The sequence below is a fragment of the Lolium perenne genome, chromosome 3 (genome assembly GCF_019359855.2).
Source record: "Lolium perenne isolate Kyuss_39 chromosome 3, Kyuss_2.0, whole genome shotgun sequence".
NCBI lineage: Eukaryota > Viridiplantae > Streptophyta > Magnoliopsida > Poales > Poaceae > Lolium > Lolium perenne.
The window spans coordinates 179,965,286-179,981,476 of NC_067246.2; the positions used below are offsets into that span (position 1 = coordinate 179,965,286).

The 16,191-nt window shown below is 43.6% G+C and overlaps 1 protein-coding gene across 1 annotated transcript; it reads right to left on the reverse strand.

The window, feature by feature from the left end:
• Nucleotides 1-13,186: 13,186 nt before the first annotated feature.
• LOC127338431 (uncharacterized) lies at nt 13,187-14,284 on the reverse strand. The gene has a single exon (XM_051364541.2). The coding sequence runs from the start codon at nt 14,282-14,284 to the stop codon at nt 13,187-13,189; it is 1,098 nt and encodes a 365-aa protein (XP_051220501.1).
• Nucleotides 14,285-16,191: the final 1,907 nt, after the last annotated feature.

The following is a 16,191-nucleotide window of genomic DNA, read 5'->3' on the forward strand; positions in this document are numbered from 1 at the left end:
TCCTATGCATAGGAAGCATGTTAGACTTAAATGTGTTTTGAATTTGCCTCTTGATGCTCTCTTTTGCTTCAAATACAATTTCTTGCGAGTGCATCATTAAAACTGCTGAGCCCATCTTAATGGCTATAAAGAAAGAACTTCTTGGGAGATAACCCATGTGTTATTTTGCTACAGTACTTTGTTTTTATTTTGTGTCTTGGAAGTTGTTTACTACTGTAGCAACCTCTCCTTATCTTAGTTTTGTGTTTTGTTGTGCCAAGTGAAGCCTCTAATCGAAGGTTGATACTAGATTTGGATTTCTGCGCAGAAACAGATTTCTATCTGTCACGAATCTGGGCTGTTTTCTCTGTAGAAAAATCAGAAAAATATGCCAATTTACGTGCGTGTTCCTCAGATATGTACGCAACTTTCATTAGTTTTAAGTTTTCTGATCTGAGCAACGGAAGTATTTATTAAAAAATCGTCTTTACGGACTGTTCTGTTTTGACAGATTCTGCCTTTTATTTCGCATTGCTTCTTTCGCTGTGTTGGGTGGATTTCTTTGTTCCATTACCTTCCAATAGCTTTGAGCAATGTCCAGAAGTGTTAAGAATGATTGTGTCACCTCTGAACATGTGAGTTTTTGATTATGTACTAACCCTTCTAATGAAGTTTATGAGAAGTTTGGTGTGAAGGAAGTTTTCAAGGGTCAAGAGAGGAGGATGATATACTATGATCAAGAAGAGTGAAAGCTCTAAGCTTGGGGATGCCCCGGTGGTTCACCCCTGCATATATCAATAAGACTCAAGCGTCTAAGCTTGGGGATGCCCAAGGCATCCCCTTCTTCATCGACAACTTATCAGGTTCCTCCCCTGAAACTATATTTTTATTCCGTCACATCTTATGTGCTTTGCTTGGAGCGTCTGTGTGCTTTTGTTTTTGTTTTTGTTTGAATAAATGCTTTTGTGGGAGAGAGACACGCTCCGCTGGTTCATATGAACACATGTGTTCTTAGCTTTTAATTTTCATGGCGAAGTTTCTTCTTCGATAAATTGTTATATGGTTGGAATTGGAAAATGATACATGTAGTAATTGCTATTAATGTCTTGGGTAATGTGATACTTGGCAATTGTTGTGCTCATGTTTAAGATCTTGCATCATATACTTTGCACCCATTAATGAAGAAATACATAGAGCATGCTAAAATTTGGTTTGCATATTTGGTTTCTCTAAGGTCTAGATAATTTCTAGTATTGAGTTTGAACAACAAGGAAGACGGTGTAGAGTCTTATAATGTTTTCAATATGTCTTTTATGTGAGTTTTGCTGCACCGGTTCATCCTTGTGTTTGTTTCAAATAAGCCTTGCTAGCCTAAAAACCTTGTATCGAGAGGGAATACTTCTCATGCATCCAAAATACTTGAGCCAACCACTATGCCATTTGTGTCCACCATACCTACCTACTACATGGTATTTCCCGCCATTCCAAAGTAAATTGCTTGAGTGCTACCTTTAAAATTCCATCATTCACCTTTGCAATATATAGCTCATGGGACAAATAGCTTAAAAACTATTGTGGTATTGAATATGTAATTATGCACTTTATCTCTTATTAAGTTGCTTGTTGTGCGATAACCATGTTTACTGGGGACGCCATCAACTACTCTTTGTTGAATTTCATGTGAGTTGCTATGCATGTCCGTCTTGTCTGAAGTAAGAGAGATCTACCACCTTATGGTTAAGCATGCATATTGTTAGAGAAGAACATTGGGCCGCTAACTAAAGCCATGATCCATGGTGGAAGTTTCAGTTTTGGACATATATCCTCAATCTCAAATGAGAAAATTATTAATTGTTGTTACATGCTTATGCATAAAAGAGGAGTCCATTATCTGTTGTCTATGTTGTCCCGGTATGGATGTCTAAGTTGAGAATAATCAATAGCGAGAAATCCAATGCGAGCTTTCTCCTTAGACCTTTGTACAAAGGCATAGAGGTACCCCTTTGTGACACTTGGTTAAAACATGTGCATTGTGATGATCCGGTAGTCCAAGCTAATTAGGACAAGGTGCGGGCACTATTAGTATACTATGCATGAGGCTTGCAACTTGTAAGATATAATTTACATGATACATATGCTTTATTAGTACCGTTGACAAAATTGTTTCATGTTTTCAAAATCAAAGCTCTAGCACAAATATAGCAATCGATGCTTTTCCTCTATGGAGGACCATTCTTTTACTTTCAATGTTGAGTCAGTTCACCTATTTCTCTCCACCTCAAGAAGCAAACACTTGTGTGAACTGTGCATTGATTCCTACATACTTGCTTATTGCACTTATTATATTACTCTATGTTGACAATATCCATGAGATATACATGTTACAAGTTGAAAGCAACCCTCTGAAACTTAATCTTCCTTTGTGTTGCTTCAATGCTTTTACTATGAATTATTGCTTTATGAGTTAACTCTTATGCGAGACTTATTGATGCTTGTCTTGAAGTGCTATTCATGAAAAGTCTTTGCTTTATGATTCACTTGTTTACTCATGTCATATACATTGTTTTGATCGCTGCATTCACTACATATGCTTTACAAATAGTATGATCAAGGTTATGATGGCATGTCACTCCAGAAATTATCTGTGTTATCGTTTTACCTGCTCGGGACGAGCAGAACTAAGCTTGGGGATGCTGATACGTCTCCGACGTATCGATAATTTCTTATGTTCCATGCCACATTATTGATGATATCTACATGTTTTATGCACACTTTATGTCACATTCGTGCATTTTCTGGAACTAACCTATTAACAAGATGCCGAAGTGCCAGTTCCTGTTTTCTGCTGTTTTTGGTTTCAGAAATCCTAGTAACGAAATATTCTCGGAATCGGACGAAATCAACGCCCAAGTTCCTATTTTCACCGGAAGCATCCAGAACACCCGGGAAGGACCAGAGGGGGGCACTGGGCCCCCAGACCATAGGCCGGCGCGGCCCAGGCCCTGGCCGCGCCGCCCTATGGTGTCGTCGCCCCTTCGACCCTCCTGCGCCGCCTCTTCACCTATATAATGCCCCTGGATCGAAAACCCTGATACGTACGACGAAAACCACAGAAACCTTCCAGAGCCGCCGCCATTGCGAGGCCAAGATCTGGGGGACAGGAGTCTCTGTTCCGGCACGCTGCCGGAGCGGGGAAGTGCCCCCGGAAGGCTTCTCCATCGACACCGCTGCCATCTCCACCGCCATCTTCATCACCGCTGCTGCTCCCATGAGGAGGGAGTAGTTCTCCATCGAGGCTCGGGGCTGTACCGGTAGCTATGTGGTTCATCTCTCTCCTATGTACTTCAATACAATAATCTCATGAGCTGCCTTACATGATTGAGATTCATATGATGATGCTTGTAATCTAGATGTCATTATGCTAGTCAAGTGAGTTTTACTTATGTGATCTCCGGAGACTCCTTGTCCCACGTGTGTAAAGGTGACAGTGTGTGCACCGTGTGGGTCTCTTAGGCTATATTTCACAGAATACTTATTCACTGATGAATGGCATAGTGAGGTGCTTATTTATATCTCTTTATGATTGCAATGTGTTTTGTATCACAATTTATCTATGTGCTACTCTAGCAATGTTATTAAAGTAGTTCTATTCCTCCTGCACGATGTAATGGTGACAGTGTGTGCATCCGTGTTAGTACTTGGCATAGGCTATGATTATGATCTCTTGTAGATTATGAAGTTAACTATTGCTATGATAGTATTGATGTGATCTATTCCTCCTACATATGCATGAAGGTGACAGTGTGCATGCTATGTTAGTACTTGGTTTAGTCTTTTGATCTATCTTACACTATAAGGTTACTAAAATATGAACATTAATTGTGGAGCTTGTTAACTCCGGCATTGAGGGTTCATGTAATCCTACGCAATGTGTTCATCATCCAACAAAAGTGTAGAGTATGCATTTATCTGTTCTGTTATGTGATCAATGTTGAGAGTGTCCACTAGTGAAAGTGTAATCCCTAGGCCTTGTTCCTAAATACTGCTGCGTTACTACTGCTTGTTTACTGTTTCACTGTGTTACTACTGCTGCAATACTACCACCATCAACTACACGCCAGCAAGCTATTTTCTGGCACCGTTGCTACTGCTCATATATATATTCATACCACCTGTATTTCACTATCTCTTCGCCGAACTAGTGCACCTATTAGGTGTGTTGGGGACACAAGAGACTTCTTGCTTTGTGGTTGCAGGGTTGCATGAGCGGGATATCTTTGACCTCTTCCTCCCTGAGTTCGATAAACCTTGGGTGATCCACTTAAGGGAAAACTTGCTGCTGTTCTACAAACCTCTGCTCTTGGAGGCCCAACACTGTCTACAGGAAAAGGAGGGGGAAGTAGACATCAGAGGTATACCGGCATCACTCATTCTTTGCATATTATGGTTGCTGGATACTTTTATATACTTGTTTAGTATCTTTAAGTGGTTTTCTAATGAGAGGGAGATGATATTTGGGGAGGTGCTGCCTGAAAACAGATTCTGGACTGTTACTAAAAAAATTCTCAAAAATAGCCAGAACGTTATTTTGCGAAGCCAATTTTTTTTGCATGTTCCCCAGGTTGTTATCTAACTTTCATTAGTTTAACACTTTTCGATTTGAGCAGCGGAAGAATTTCTTAAAAATCTATTACTGTACTGCTGTCAAGTTTGATGAATTCCTGCTGCTTTGTGTTTATGTGACTTTTCTAGTTTTCATTTTCTTGTTTTTGCTTTGTTTCTTTCCTAAAACACAAAAAGACCAAAAATATTTCTGTTGTTTCTATTCACCACTTGTTTATTTTGGTTTCTTGCATTTATTTTGCTTTATTTGCTATCGTTGGTTTGCTATAAGAAAATCCAAAAAGATTTTGCTTTGTTTGCTTGTTTCCCTTTGTTCTTGTTTCCAATTTGAAAACACCAAAAATATTTGCTGTTCTTCTTTGGTTTGTAAAGTTCATTATGAGTTCAAAGGTCCTCGGTGGCTGGAGCGTGGTTTTCATTTCATATTATCCAAGCTACACAAGTGAAAGGCAATAATGACGATCTACGACAATTGGATTGTGGTGAGAGGCTGGTATGAACTCTATTTGTTTTCATTTTTGTACATATACTCATCCATGTGAGCATGCTTAGTTGGTTCATGTGAGGTATATGTCATTTAAGAAAGTCTAGTAGTTCATGATCTCTCATGTTTAGCTCCAATTTATTAATATGAGTAGCATGTCATGGATGTTTGCTTGCATTGTTTTATTCATAAGTAGGTATGACATTGTGGTATCCTCCTCTGAATAATTCATTTGTATCGACTTGGCACATGCTCACGCATGCATATGACTGAACAAAAGTCAATTAAGCCTCGATGATTTACATTGATTTAGAGTTCTTGTATCACTTTTATGCCTCCGTTAATTTATTTTGCCGCAAGCATGATTATGACAGTTACTGCTCTCTTGATTTGTCGCTCCCTAGTCTATTGCTAGCCTTCACTTGTACTGAGCGGGAACGCTGCTCGTGCTTCCAAACACCTGAAAACCAAGTTGTTCCAAAGTGTCCACCATAAATACCTATGCATGGCATTTCAAACCATTCTAAGTAAATTCTCATGCGCTACCTTTAAACCTTGAAAATGCTTCTCAATTTGTGTTAATGTTTCATAGCTCATGAGGAAGTATGTGGCGTTTAACTTTCAACTTTGTCATTTACTCTTGACGGACTTTCATTATGGACTAGTGGCACATCCGCTTATCCAATAATTTTGCAAAAAGAGCAGGCAATGGGGTTCCCAGCCCCGATTAATCAAACTTCATTAATAATTCTCTTCACATGTTTTGCTCTGATTCATCAGTAAGCAACTTAATTTTGCAAATAGACACTCCTCCATGGTATGTGATTGATGGAAGGCACCCGAGGATTCGGTTAGCCATGGCTTGTGTAAGCAAAGGTTGGGGGGAGTGTCACTCATAATAAAACTAAAATACGTGTGTAAACAAAAGAGAAGAGGGATGATCTACCTTGCTGGTAGAGATAACGTCCTTCATGGGAGCCGCTCTTGAAAGTCCGATTGGCGAGGTAGTTGGTGTACCCATTACCATTCGTTGACAACAACAAACACCTCTCAAAATAATTTTACTCCTGTTTTAAAAATGAAAAGCTCTAGCGCATGTTAATCCCTGCTTCCCTCTGCGAAGGGTCAATCTTTTACTTTTATGTTGTGTCTCCATCCTTTCTTTGAGCACTATCTTGAGAGCACAACTGTCATTCTTAGTATAATATGCTTGTCCCAAAATATGATTGATTGCGGTATAACTTTGATGCTTTTATCTTTGACAATCACTATTTCTAGTCTTTCTATGAACTTGAGGTGCACGAGCATTTATGTTTTGCTGATCAAATATGGGCAAGCGAGATACCACTTTATCATACTCTTTTATGAACATTGCAATCCTGCTTATAGACATGATTCATGATGCTTATTATTAATTGTTGGTACCTTTCCATGATTGACATAGCTGTTAGATGATCTTATTTGCATGTACCTTATTATGAATTGCCTAAGTGTTAGCCATATCATGAGAATATTTACATCATATGAGCAAATGTGTTCGTGAAATTTTTTTTATCGCACTCAGTGTTAACTGAATTGCTTGAGGACAAGCAATAAGCTAAGCTTGGGGGGAGTTGATACGTCCAAAACGTATCTACTTTCCCGAACACTTTTGCTATTGTTTTGCCTCTAATTTGTGTGTTTTGGATACAACTAACGTGGACTAACGAAGTTTTCAGCAGAATTGCTCTGGTGTCTTGTTTTTGTGCAGAAATTCAACTTTCGGGAAAATCCTCGGAATTTATATCAATGGGCCTATTTTACAAGAATACTCAGGGAGCCAGAAGGGCAAGCCAGGTGGAGGCCCGAGGGCCCCACACACCAGGCCGGCGCGGCCCAGGGGGGGGGGCGCCGCCCTAGTGTGTGGCCCCCTCGGCTGGCCTCCGACGCCCTCCTCTGGACTACTTAAGGGGTTCGATCTAAAAATCGCGACCAAGAATTCGAAGTCGCGTAAACCCTCGTAACGCCGCCACATCGCGAAACTCCGTCTCGGGGCCGAAGTCTACGTTTCCGGCACTCCGCCGGGACGGGGAATTGGAGGAGATCATCGCCATCATCACCACCGACGCCTCTCCATCGACCAGCAATGTTTCCCCCATCCATGTGTGAGTAATTCCCCCGCTGTAGGCTGAAGGGGATGGTAGGGATTGGATGAGATTGGTCATGTAATAGCATAAGATTGTTAGGGCATAGTGCCTAGTGTCCGTAATTGGTACTTTGATGATATTGTTGCAACTTGTTATGCTTAATGCTTGTCACTAGGGCCCGAGTGCCATGATCTTAGATCTGAACATGTTATTGTTTCATCATGATATTCATTGTTTTATGATCTTACCTGCAAGTTGTATACACATGTCGCTGTCCGGAACCAAAGGCCCCGAAGTGACAGAAATCGGGACAACCGGAGGGGATGGCGGTGATGTGAGGATCACATGTGTTCACGGAGTGTTAATGCTTTGCTCCGGTACTCTATTAAAAGGAGTACCTTAATATCCAGTAGATTCCCTAGAGGCCCGGCTGCCACCGGCTGGTAGGACAAAAGATGTTGTGCAAGTTTCTCATTGCGAGCACGTACGACTATATATGGAACACATGCCTATTGATTGCTTTGTACTTGGACACCATTTTATTATTATCTGCAAATGCCCTGCTTTGATTGTTACATGAGTTTCTCTCATCCATGCAACGCCCGTTATCCATCCATGTGCCTACAGTATTTTAATCATGTTGTTTACTATAATCACTACTGCTGTCTTTATTCCACTGCTGCTGTTATTTCACTACTGTTACTGCTATAAAACTATTACTACTGATAAACTCTTGCGAGCAAGTCTTCTTCCAGGTGCAGCTGAATTGACAACTCCGCTGTTAAGGCTTTCAAGTATTCTTTGTCTCCCCTTGTGTCGAATCAATAAATTGGGTTTAGTACCCGCGAAGACTGCTGCGATCCCCTATACTTGTGGGTTATCAAGGTTCGGCGGAATCATCTCATTCTTGTGATCAGCACAAAAGTCGGCTCTCGTTATGGGATGCGAAGGTGCTAGGAAATACTAAGGTTTAGTTTTGCAGACTCATTGAAAACGGATTGGCTGTGGGGATTGAACTCTTACATTGAAGAATTAAAGACGTATATTAAACACTGTTTAGTGTGCGGTAGAGAGGAGAGTTTGGTCCATCGCTTATGGTCTTGTTCATATTTAGTGTTAGCCTAGAACCTTTTATCGGAGGAGATGGGCCTAGTAATAGATAAACCCCAACCCAACTATCTTGTCATTCCGAGCTACGTGGTTGGCTGCTGGATTGGATAGGAAAGGAGAAGGGGAAGAAGGTTTCCTGGGTGATGACGCTGATTTATAACTTGTGGCAAGCACGCAACGATGCTCGAGATACTGATCGAATAGAATACCTAAAGACAACCGTGAAGAAAACAACTGCTTGTGTTGAGGAATGGATGCAAATCCATGATCATGCCCCAGCAGAGCAAGCCAAAGTTATGGAGGCTCTCTCTTGCTAATGGCTGGTCTAAGGTGAATATCAATGCTGCCTTCTGCGCGGAAGAGAATAAAAGTGGGTGGTGTGGTCACGCGCGACTGCCATGGTAGTTTCATAGCTAGAGCTAGCTAAATGTTATTGGAATGGGTGTATGCAATGTGTTTTCTGTGGAGAGCAGGAGACTATTGAACACCTTTTTATTGATTGTCCTTTAGCTAAATTTCTTTGGCGCACGGTTAATTTCACATATGATCTTCCACCTCCAACCAATATTATGAATATGTTTGGTAATTGGTTAAATGGAGTTGATAGACACTCTAAGGCATTCATCCGAATTGGGGTTTCTGCTTTATGTTGGTCTATTTGGAGGGGATCTATCTCGCCCCCTCATCTTCTATATGTAGCGAGGGCATGGTGCAAGCGCCGGGCACCTCGGAGGGGCAGCTCACCGGCGCGGGGTGGCGCATGGGTGTAGCAGCCGCGCGGCGGTGGCAACTCCGGCCGTTCACAGCGGTTGGAGGTTGGATCCCAGGGCGGCGGCCTTGGTTTGGCGGCGGCGTCCTGGTCTCTTGCGATGGCGGGTCGTCTCCCTCAGCACCGTTGATAGCGTCCTCTCTATGTGGTGGCGGTCGCCTTTGTCGGCGTCGAGCTTGCGGGACGGTTGTCATCCGTATGTAGCCAAGAGTCTCCGGGGGAAACTCTAGATCCTTCAGACCATTCGATGGTGGCTGCGTCTCAAACGTATCTATAATTTTTGATGCACCATGCTTGTTTTACACAAATTCATATGTGTTTTCTTTACACTTCGTTGCACTTTTACATGACTTCCGGCACTAACCTATTAACAAGATGCCACAGTGCCAGTTCTTTGTTTTCTGCTGTTTTTGTATTTCAGAAAAGTTGTACATGAAATATTCTCGAAATTGGACGAAACAAAAGCTGAAGTCAACATTTTACCAAAACAAAGACGAAGTGAGGAGGGGGGACGAAGAGGTGCACCAGGGCGCCCACACCACCCCTAGGCGCGGCCTAGGCCTGGCCCGCACCTAGGGTAGGTGTGGGGCCCACAGGCGCCCCATCGACCTGAATCCTCCTCCTATTTATACATCTTCTCGAGAAAACCCTGGATACCCGAGCCTCCATCCACGAAAAGTTCCGTCGCGACCGCCATCACAGAACCCATCTCGGGGGGTTCTGAAGCTTCTCCCGACACCCTTCCGGATGGGGAAATCATCGCTGGAGGCATCTACATCGCCATACCTGACTCCGAAGTGATGCGTGAGTAGTTCATCCCTGGACTATGGGTCCATAGCAGTAGCTAGATGGTTGTCTTCTCCACCTTGTGCTTCATGTATCGATCTTGTGAGCTGTCCTACATGATCAAGATCATCTTTATGTAATCCTATATGTTTGGTTTGCTGGGATCCGATGAATGTTGAATACTATGTTGAGATTGATTATATATTCATGTCATATGTTATTTGTGATCTTGCATGCTCTCCGTTGCTAGTAGAAACTCTGGCTAAGTGGACACTTGTGACTCCAAGAGGGGGTATTTATGCTCGATAGTAGGTTTATGCCTCTAGTTTCCTGGGAGAGTGACTTTATAACTCCTAAGGTTGTAGATGTGTTGTTGCTACTAGGGATAACCCAACAATGTTTTATCCGAGGGTAACTCTATTGTTTACTTTACACACATTGCTTAATGCGATAGTCTGTTGCTTGCAACTTTATACTGCAGGGGGTGCGGACGCTAACCTGAAGGTGGATTCTTAGTCATAGACGCAGTTGGATTACGGTCTATGTATTATGTTGTAATGCCCAATACCAAATTATCATAGTAATCATCTTGTCATGTATTGATCGATATTCTGTCAATTGCCCAACTGTAATTTGTTTACCCAACATGCTATTTCTTTATGGAGAGACATCTCTAGTGAACTGTGGACCCTCGTCCTATTTTCTTTACTGATAAATTCAACTGCAATCCTGTTCTGTTTACTTTCTGCAAACATCCCCTTCCATTCGATACGTCTAATCCTTTGTGTTTAGCAAACCGGTGAGATTGACAACCTCATTGTGAGTTGAGGCAAAGTACTTTGGTGGTGTTGTGTGCAGGTTCCACGTTGTTGTTGATGCCGGTAGTGCGCCCTGCCACTAGTAAGCCAGCAACACCTTCAGAAGTCACGTCTTTCTCCTATTGGTCGATTAAACCTTGGTTTCGTACTGAGAGAAACTTGCTGCTGTGCTCATCACACCTTCCTCTTGGGGTTCCCCAACAGCGTGTCCGCATACGCCGAGTACACGCCATCAAGCTTGTTTTCTGGCGCCGTTGCCGGGTAACTAAAGAAAAGTTACACCACAGAGATTTCTAACTCCCACGTCAACTGCACGCCAGCAGTGAAACATCGTGTCATATCCCTATCGAGGCATCGTCTTAGAGGTCTTGTCATAGCTTATGTATATCGTCTCCTAGCCTGGACTGCTCAGGGAGCAATCCTAGATCCGATCCCGGATCGGGCGATGGCGGTGTACGACGTTGTTCTCCCCCCTGGGGGCATCGTCTATGGAGCAGATGTAAGATGGAGGGTCCTGAGGTGGAGCGGCGTTTTTCTTTCGTGTTGAAGACGATGATTCTCGACAGCGTGGTGCAGCGGGGTAGCATCGTCGGATACGTCATGTTCAATGTGCGCAAGGTGGTGGAGCTGTCTAGCGTCGTGGTGGCATTGGTGGCAGGCCTCGCAAGGTCATTGCATTGATATCTCCTGAAGATGGGTATGAGAAAGACGGTGGCGGAGAGGACTTCTGGAGCATGTATGATGGTACGCGCCGAGGGTCTACCGGACCGGTTGTGCCACCTGCTCGCCATTGGGCGACTTGTCGAGGCCTTCGGTTTTTTGATAATGCGCGTTGGTATGATGTCAGGGTGTTGGCTTTGTTCATTGACCCCCCCTTCATCGGTGATGTAGGATTATCGAGGTGTCGTTAGTTTGGTGGCTTCAGTTCGATCTTTGTAATTCTTCTTGTAAGGTGTTGTGAATAATCCAATAAAAAAGTCGTGTGCATCCCTTGGATGCAGAAGGTGGGGTGATATTTCTCCATTAAAAAAAACAAAAAATAATATTTTCACCTTTTGCAGGTTATCTATATGGTGTCACATTGGGTTCAGCTATGGGCCCTGTTGTCACCGAAGGGACAGCGGGATGCTATGGCTTTTGGATGCACACGGCTCCAGATGGTCGCTCAGGATATCTTGTGCTAGACTGGCGGGCGACATAATAGGCAGCTACATTGATGTGTAGTGATGCTATGTTTTGCCTTTTTCGCTGGTTGATTCTGGTATCAATTCGGGGTGAGGCTTGAATTGTAATAACTACTGAATAGGTAACTTTTTAATAAAATACCGTGTGTATCATCATAATGCAGAAGCCGGGGTTTTATCCCCATTTTTTTTTAAAAAAAAACTAGAACTAGCTATTTTTTCCCCACATTGCCAATGCGGAGGGAGCCAAGTTATTGGCAGCAAAAGGGATCCGCAGGTTTCGAGGGAGCTTCAGGTTCAACAAACCATCTGATGTGCATTACAGAGGTGACATCAAAGCTTTGCAAGGGAGGGCTAAGATCGATCCATTTACGGTTCGTTGGTTAGTGAAATAAAACTCTCCTTTATGGCTTTGAAGAATCCATGGTGCATGTGATGCGGCAATCGGTAAAAGAGGCTGCTCATATAATGACGAAGAAAGGTTGCGACAATAATGTGTGCAAGGTGTGGTTTAAAGTTGCACTGTATTGTGAACCGTCTTGTAGTTACGGCTTAACATAATCGCATCATTTGATCTAAAAAAAAATGTCTTGGAGTCCTGGGGACCGGTGATAGGGCGTGCCTTTATGATGTATTCTATGGAAATGTTCATCGGGTATGTATAAAAAAAGGATAATGTATTTAAAAAATGTTGCACCAGTATTAAAAAGTGTTTACGGTTTTTCTTCTTCAAATGTTTAGAAAAATGTTCACATTATTTGTTAAAAACATGTCTATTACTTTAAATAAAAGTTTTTTGGTAGTTCTAGATCAACCGAAAATTAAGTTAATTCGAGATTAACTCCAGAACGTTAGGTTTGCATTCGTGCAAATTAGAATTGCAAATGGGTGTGTAATTGCACATCTTTTTCATGGTTACACATGAATTACACATGAAATCAGATGATCAAGAATTAAGTTAGTTTTAGATCGGCCGAGAATTAGTCAGGTCCATGTCGAGGGAACTCGTATCCTTTTTGAGAGAATTTCAAAACTATCATAATCTAATGTTAGAAATAGAAAAGCCTACGAATTCACGGATGCAATACAGGAAAAATCATGTAAATCAGCAAAACTTCAAATGCGTGAGAATAAAGATATTTCTAGCTACAGAATTCCGAAGGATTCCTCACGTCTCTAGTACTGTCATTGCCCCTAGTAACAAAAAACTTCCTCCTCGATCTCCTGACAACTCCTTCCCTGGGAAGAGAACTGCTGAACTGGCTCCTGACGATGTTGGTCGGACCTCAAAACTCTCATAGACTGATCTAGTAGAGATAATGGAAGGCTTGGCCGGAACTGTGTGTCCCGGGACCTGACCACTGATACTGGCCAGTGCCGGTTTGGGAGCGCTGGAACTCGTCGGCCTGCCAATGCGCCATGTAGTTGTTGTCCATGTCAGGGTAATAAGCGAAGTTCTCATCCATGCCCATGGGGTATTCGAGCTGCAGCGTGTCGACGTAGTCCCCGCCGGCGAAGTCCTGAGCGGAGTATTGCTCAGGCGCCAGAGCGCCGTCGGCGAAGTTGGGGTAGTACCCAACTGGCACCGAAGACTCGTCGGCGAAGTTGGGGTAGTACCCAACTGGCACCGAAGACTCGTCGGCGGCGTTGCACATGGTCAGATCGAGCCACCGGTAATCAGCATTGTCGCCGTAGCCTCCCGGCGCCTGCATCTCGTCGACGGCGCCCGCGTAGTAGCTTCCGCCGCCGCCGACGCACTCGAGGCCGCGCTCCGGTTGCATCAGAAATTGCTCGAGTAGGCTCCCTTGGTCGTTGCTCCCGCCGTGGCTCGACATCGTTTGCGGCTGGAAGCTATCGTAGACCATGTCCAGCGCGAGGTGCCCCGGCTCGAAGGCGTAGTCATCGGAAGCATCATCAGCCGGCGGCGCGAACTGTTCGAGCTCGAGCCGGCCGTCGGCGGGCAAGCCGAGAGCCGCCATCTTGTCGGCCCCGGCCCTCAGCGCAGCGTCGATGGTCTCGAGCAGCTCCCGCGCCTCGTCCACCGTCATGTCGTTGAGCGCCGCGTCCCAGTCGGGCAGCGCGCCCGGCCGCGCCCTGGCGAGCTTCGCCGTCTCCTTGCCCAGCTCGGCCTCGAGGTAGCTCCGGTGCGTGTGCTGCGCGCGCTTCTCCGGCGGGATGGAGGCGGCACGGTACCTCTCGAGGACACCCTCCTCCGACTCCCACACGAGCCGCGGAGCCCCGGCGCCGCCGGTGGCGGCGGGGGCGCAGACGAGCGCGACGGGGACGTCGCAGTACGTGGCGAGCTCCGACGCCTTCTTCTGGAGCCCCTTGGACCTCTTGGCGTACGTCGCGGCGCGAGCCCGCGCGTTCTGGATGAACCTCATCTCGACCTTGCGGCGCGGCATTGCTGGCGACGGCGCGTGTGCTTCTTCTTCCTCCTCCGCTGGTGCTCCTCCGATCAGATCGCGTTAGTTTGTTGCAGCTCTCCGGCGAGGCGGCTGGGAGGTTTATATAGAATCGTGGGAGAGGTTCTGTGTGCGCGCTGGAGCCGGAGGAGGACGCGGACTCGTGGTCGTCTCTGCCGAACGCGGCGGCGCCCCATAGGCCATAGCTGCTAGACTACTAGGCCAGTAGGTCTATTAAGCGTCGTAATTTTGCATTAGTGATGCTGAGCTCTAAACAAATGATGCCGCTGCTAGCTGAGGGAGTACAACCCCAGAAAATTAAGCTTTTAATCCCACGTCAGGTGCGAATTAAAACAGACAAAGATTAACCGAAAAAGGAAGGTACTAGCTTTGCAAACCGGTTGGAACCCGACTTCTGGCAGGAACAATTAATGCCAGATCTTTGATTTCAGTACGATACGTAGTGCCTTCGGCCGAGACGCGCCGCCTGCCTTGGCCTCGAGCGTTTGCCTGTAGGAGCGTTTGCGTTTGGTACAAAAACACATGTAATCTATGGACGTGTTTGGAAGCAAGAAAGTCCACTTTTTGTCTTCAAATTCTAGTGAAAAAACACTTTCAATCCTAAAACTTTTGTTTGGTTTAAAATAAATTTTGAATTTTCAGAATCATTCACTTTTAGTTCTTATCCTGATTGAGATAAACAAATATCTGCCACGGGTGGCAAGAAACTTCAGACAACGGTGCAAGGGCAGAGAAGCAGTACGACGCTAATAAGCAAAGCAAGCGGACCTTTGTTGCGCGATGTTTCAAGTGAATTCGGAGAGCGAGAAATGAGCACGATGAGTTAAGGGACATAAGGGTTTCAATTTTGGGCATTAAGATGATTGGTTCAACATCTCAGCTAGCTTGAGTTTCGTCTGGTTCAAAACCAATTTGGTTGGTTGACCTTTTCTTTTTCATGTTACTAATTTTCTCAACTCAACCGAAAAGGGATGAAATGCACTATTCTAAAAGCTCACGATCCATTTTAAACTAAAACTATTTTTTAGAACGAAAAGTAAACTTTCCCAAGAATTCAAGGATGAAATGTGGACTTTCTTTATTTGGCAGCTCGTAGGAAGTTAAGGCACAAAGTAACTTTTTACCTAGTTGGACGGTTCGATACACATGGTTTTTAAAACAGTTGCGGGCCAGATCCGCTAGGAACGGTTAAATCTTCTCTTTTTACGATGCTATTTTGGGCGCTCTTGTTTACTGACTTGGTTGGCGCGGCGTTAACACCGCCTGCCCCTGCATGGCTGTGGTGGCTAGCTGGACCGTGGCCCACTATGAGGTAATTCTAGTTTTTCTTTTTTTCGCTTCGTTTCATTTTTTTCTCATGTTTATTTTTTTTTACTTTTCATAATGCGATTTTTTCGCAAAACTATTTTTCACAAATATGAACATTAAAAAAACAAGAATATTTTAAAAGCTAGATCTTCAAATTTGAACAACTTTCAAGTTTGAACCGATTTCCAAATTTGAACATTTTTAAAAACTAAAGTTTTTTAAGTTGAATATTTTTTAAATCTGAACTTTAAAAAAGTTAAACATTTTTTTCACTTTTGAACATTTTCCAAATTTGATTTTTTAAAATTTGAACATATTTAAATTTAAGCATTTAAATTTTAAATAGTTGTTAACTTTTAAAAAGATTGACATGTTTTGAAGTTTAAATATTTTAAATATCTTTAGATACAAAAAAGAAATAAAAAATAAAAAGAAACAGAATAAGAATAAGAATAAGAAAAGAAACGCAAAAAGAAAAAAAGGAAAATACGAATTGGGCCGATCAGGCCGGCCCATACCACATTAACGACCGACCTGGTCGGCATATAGGGTTCGCTGCTAATATCGTCTCACCAAAA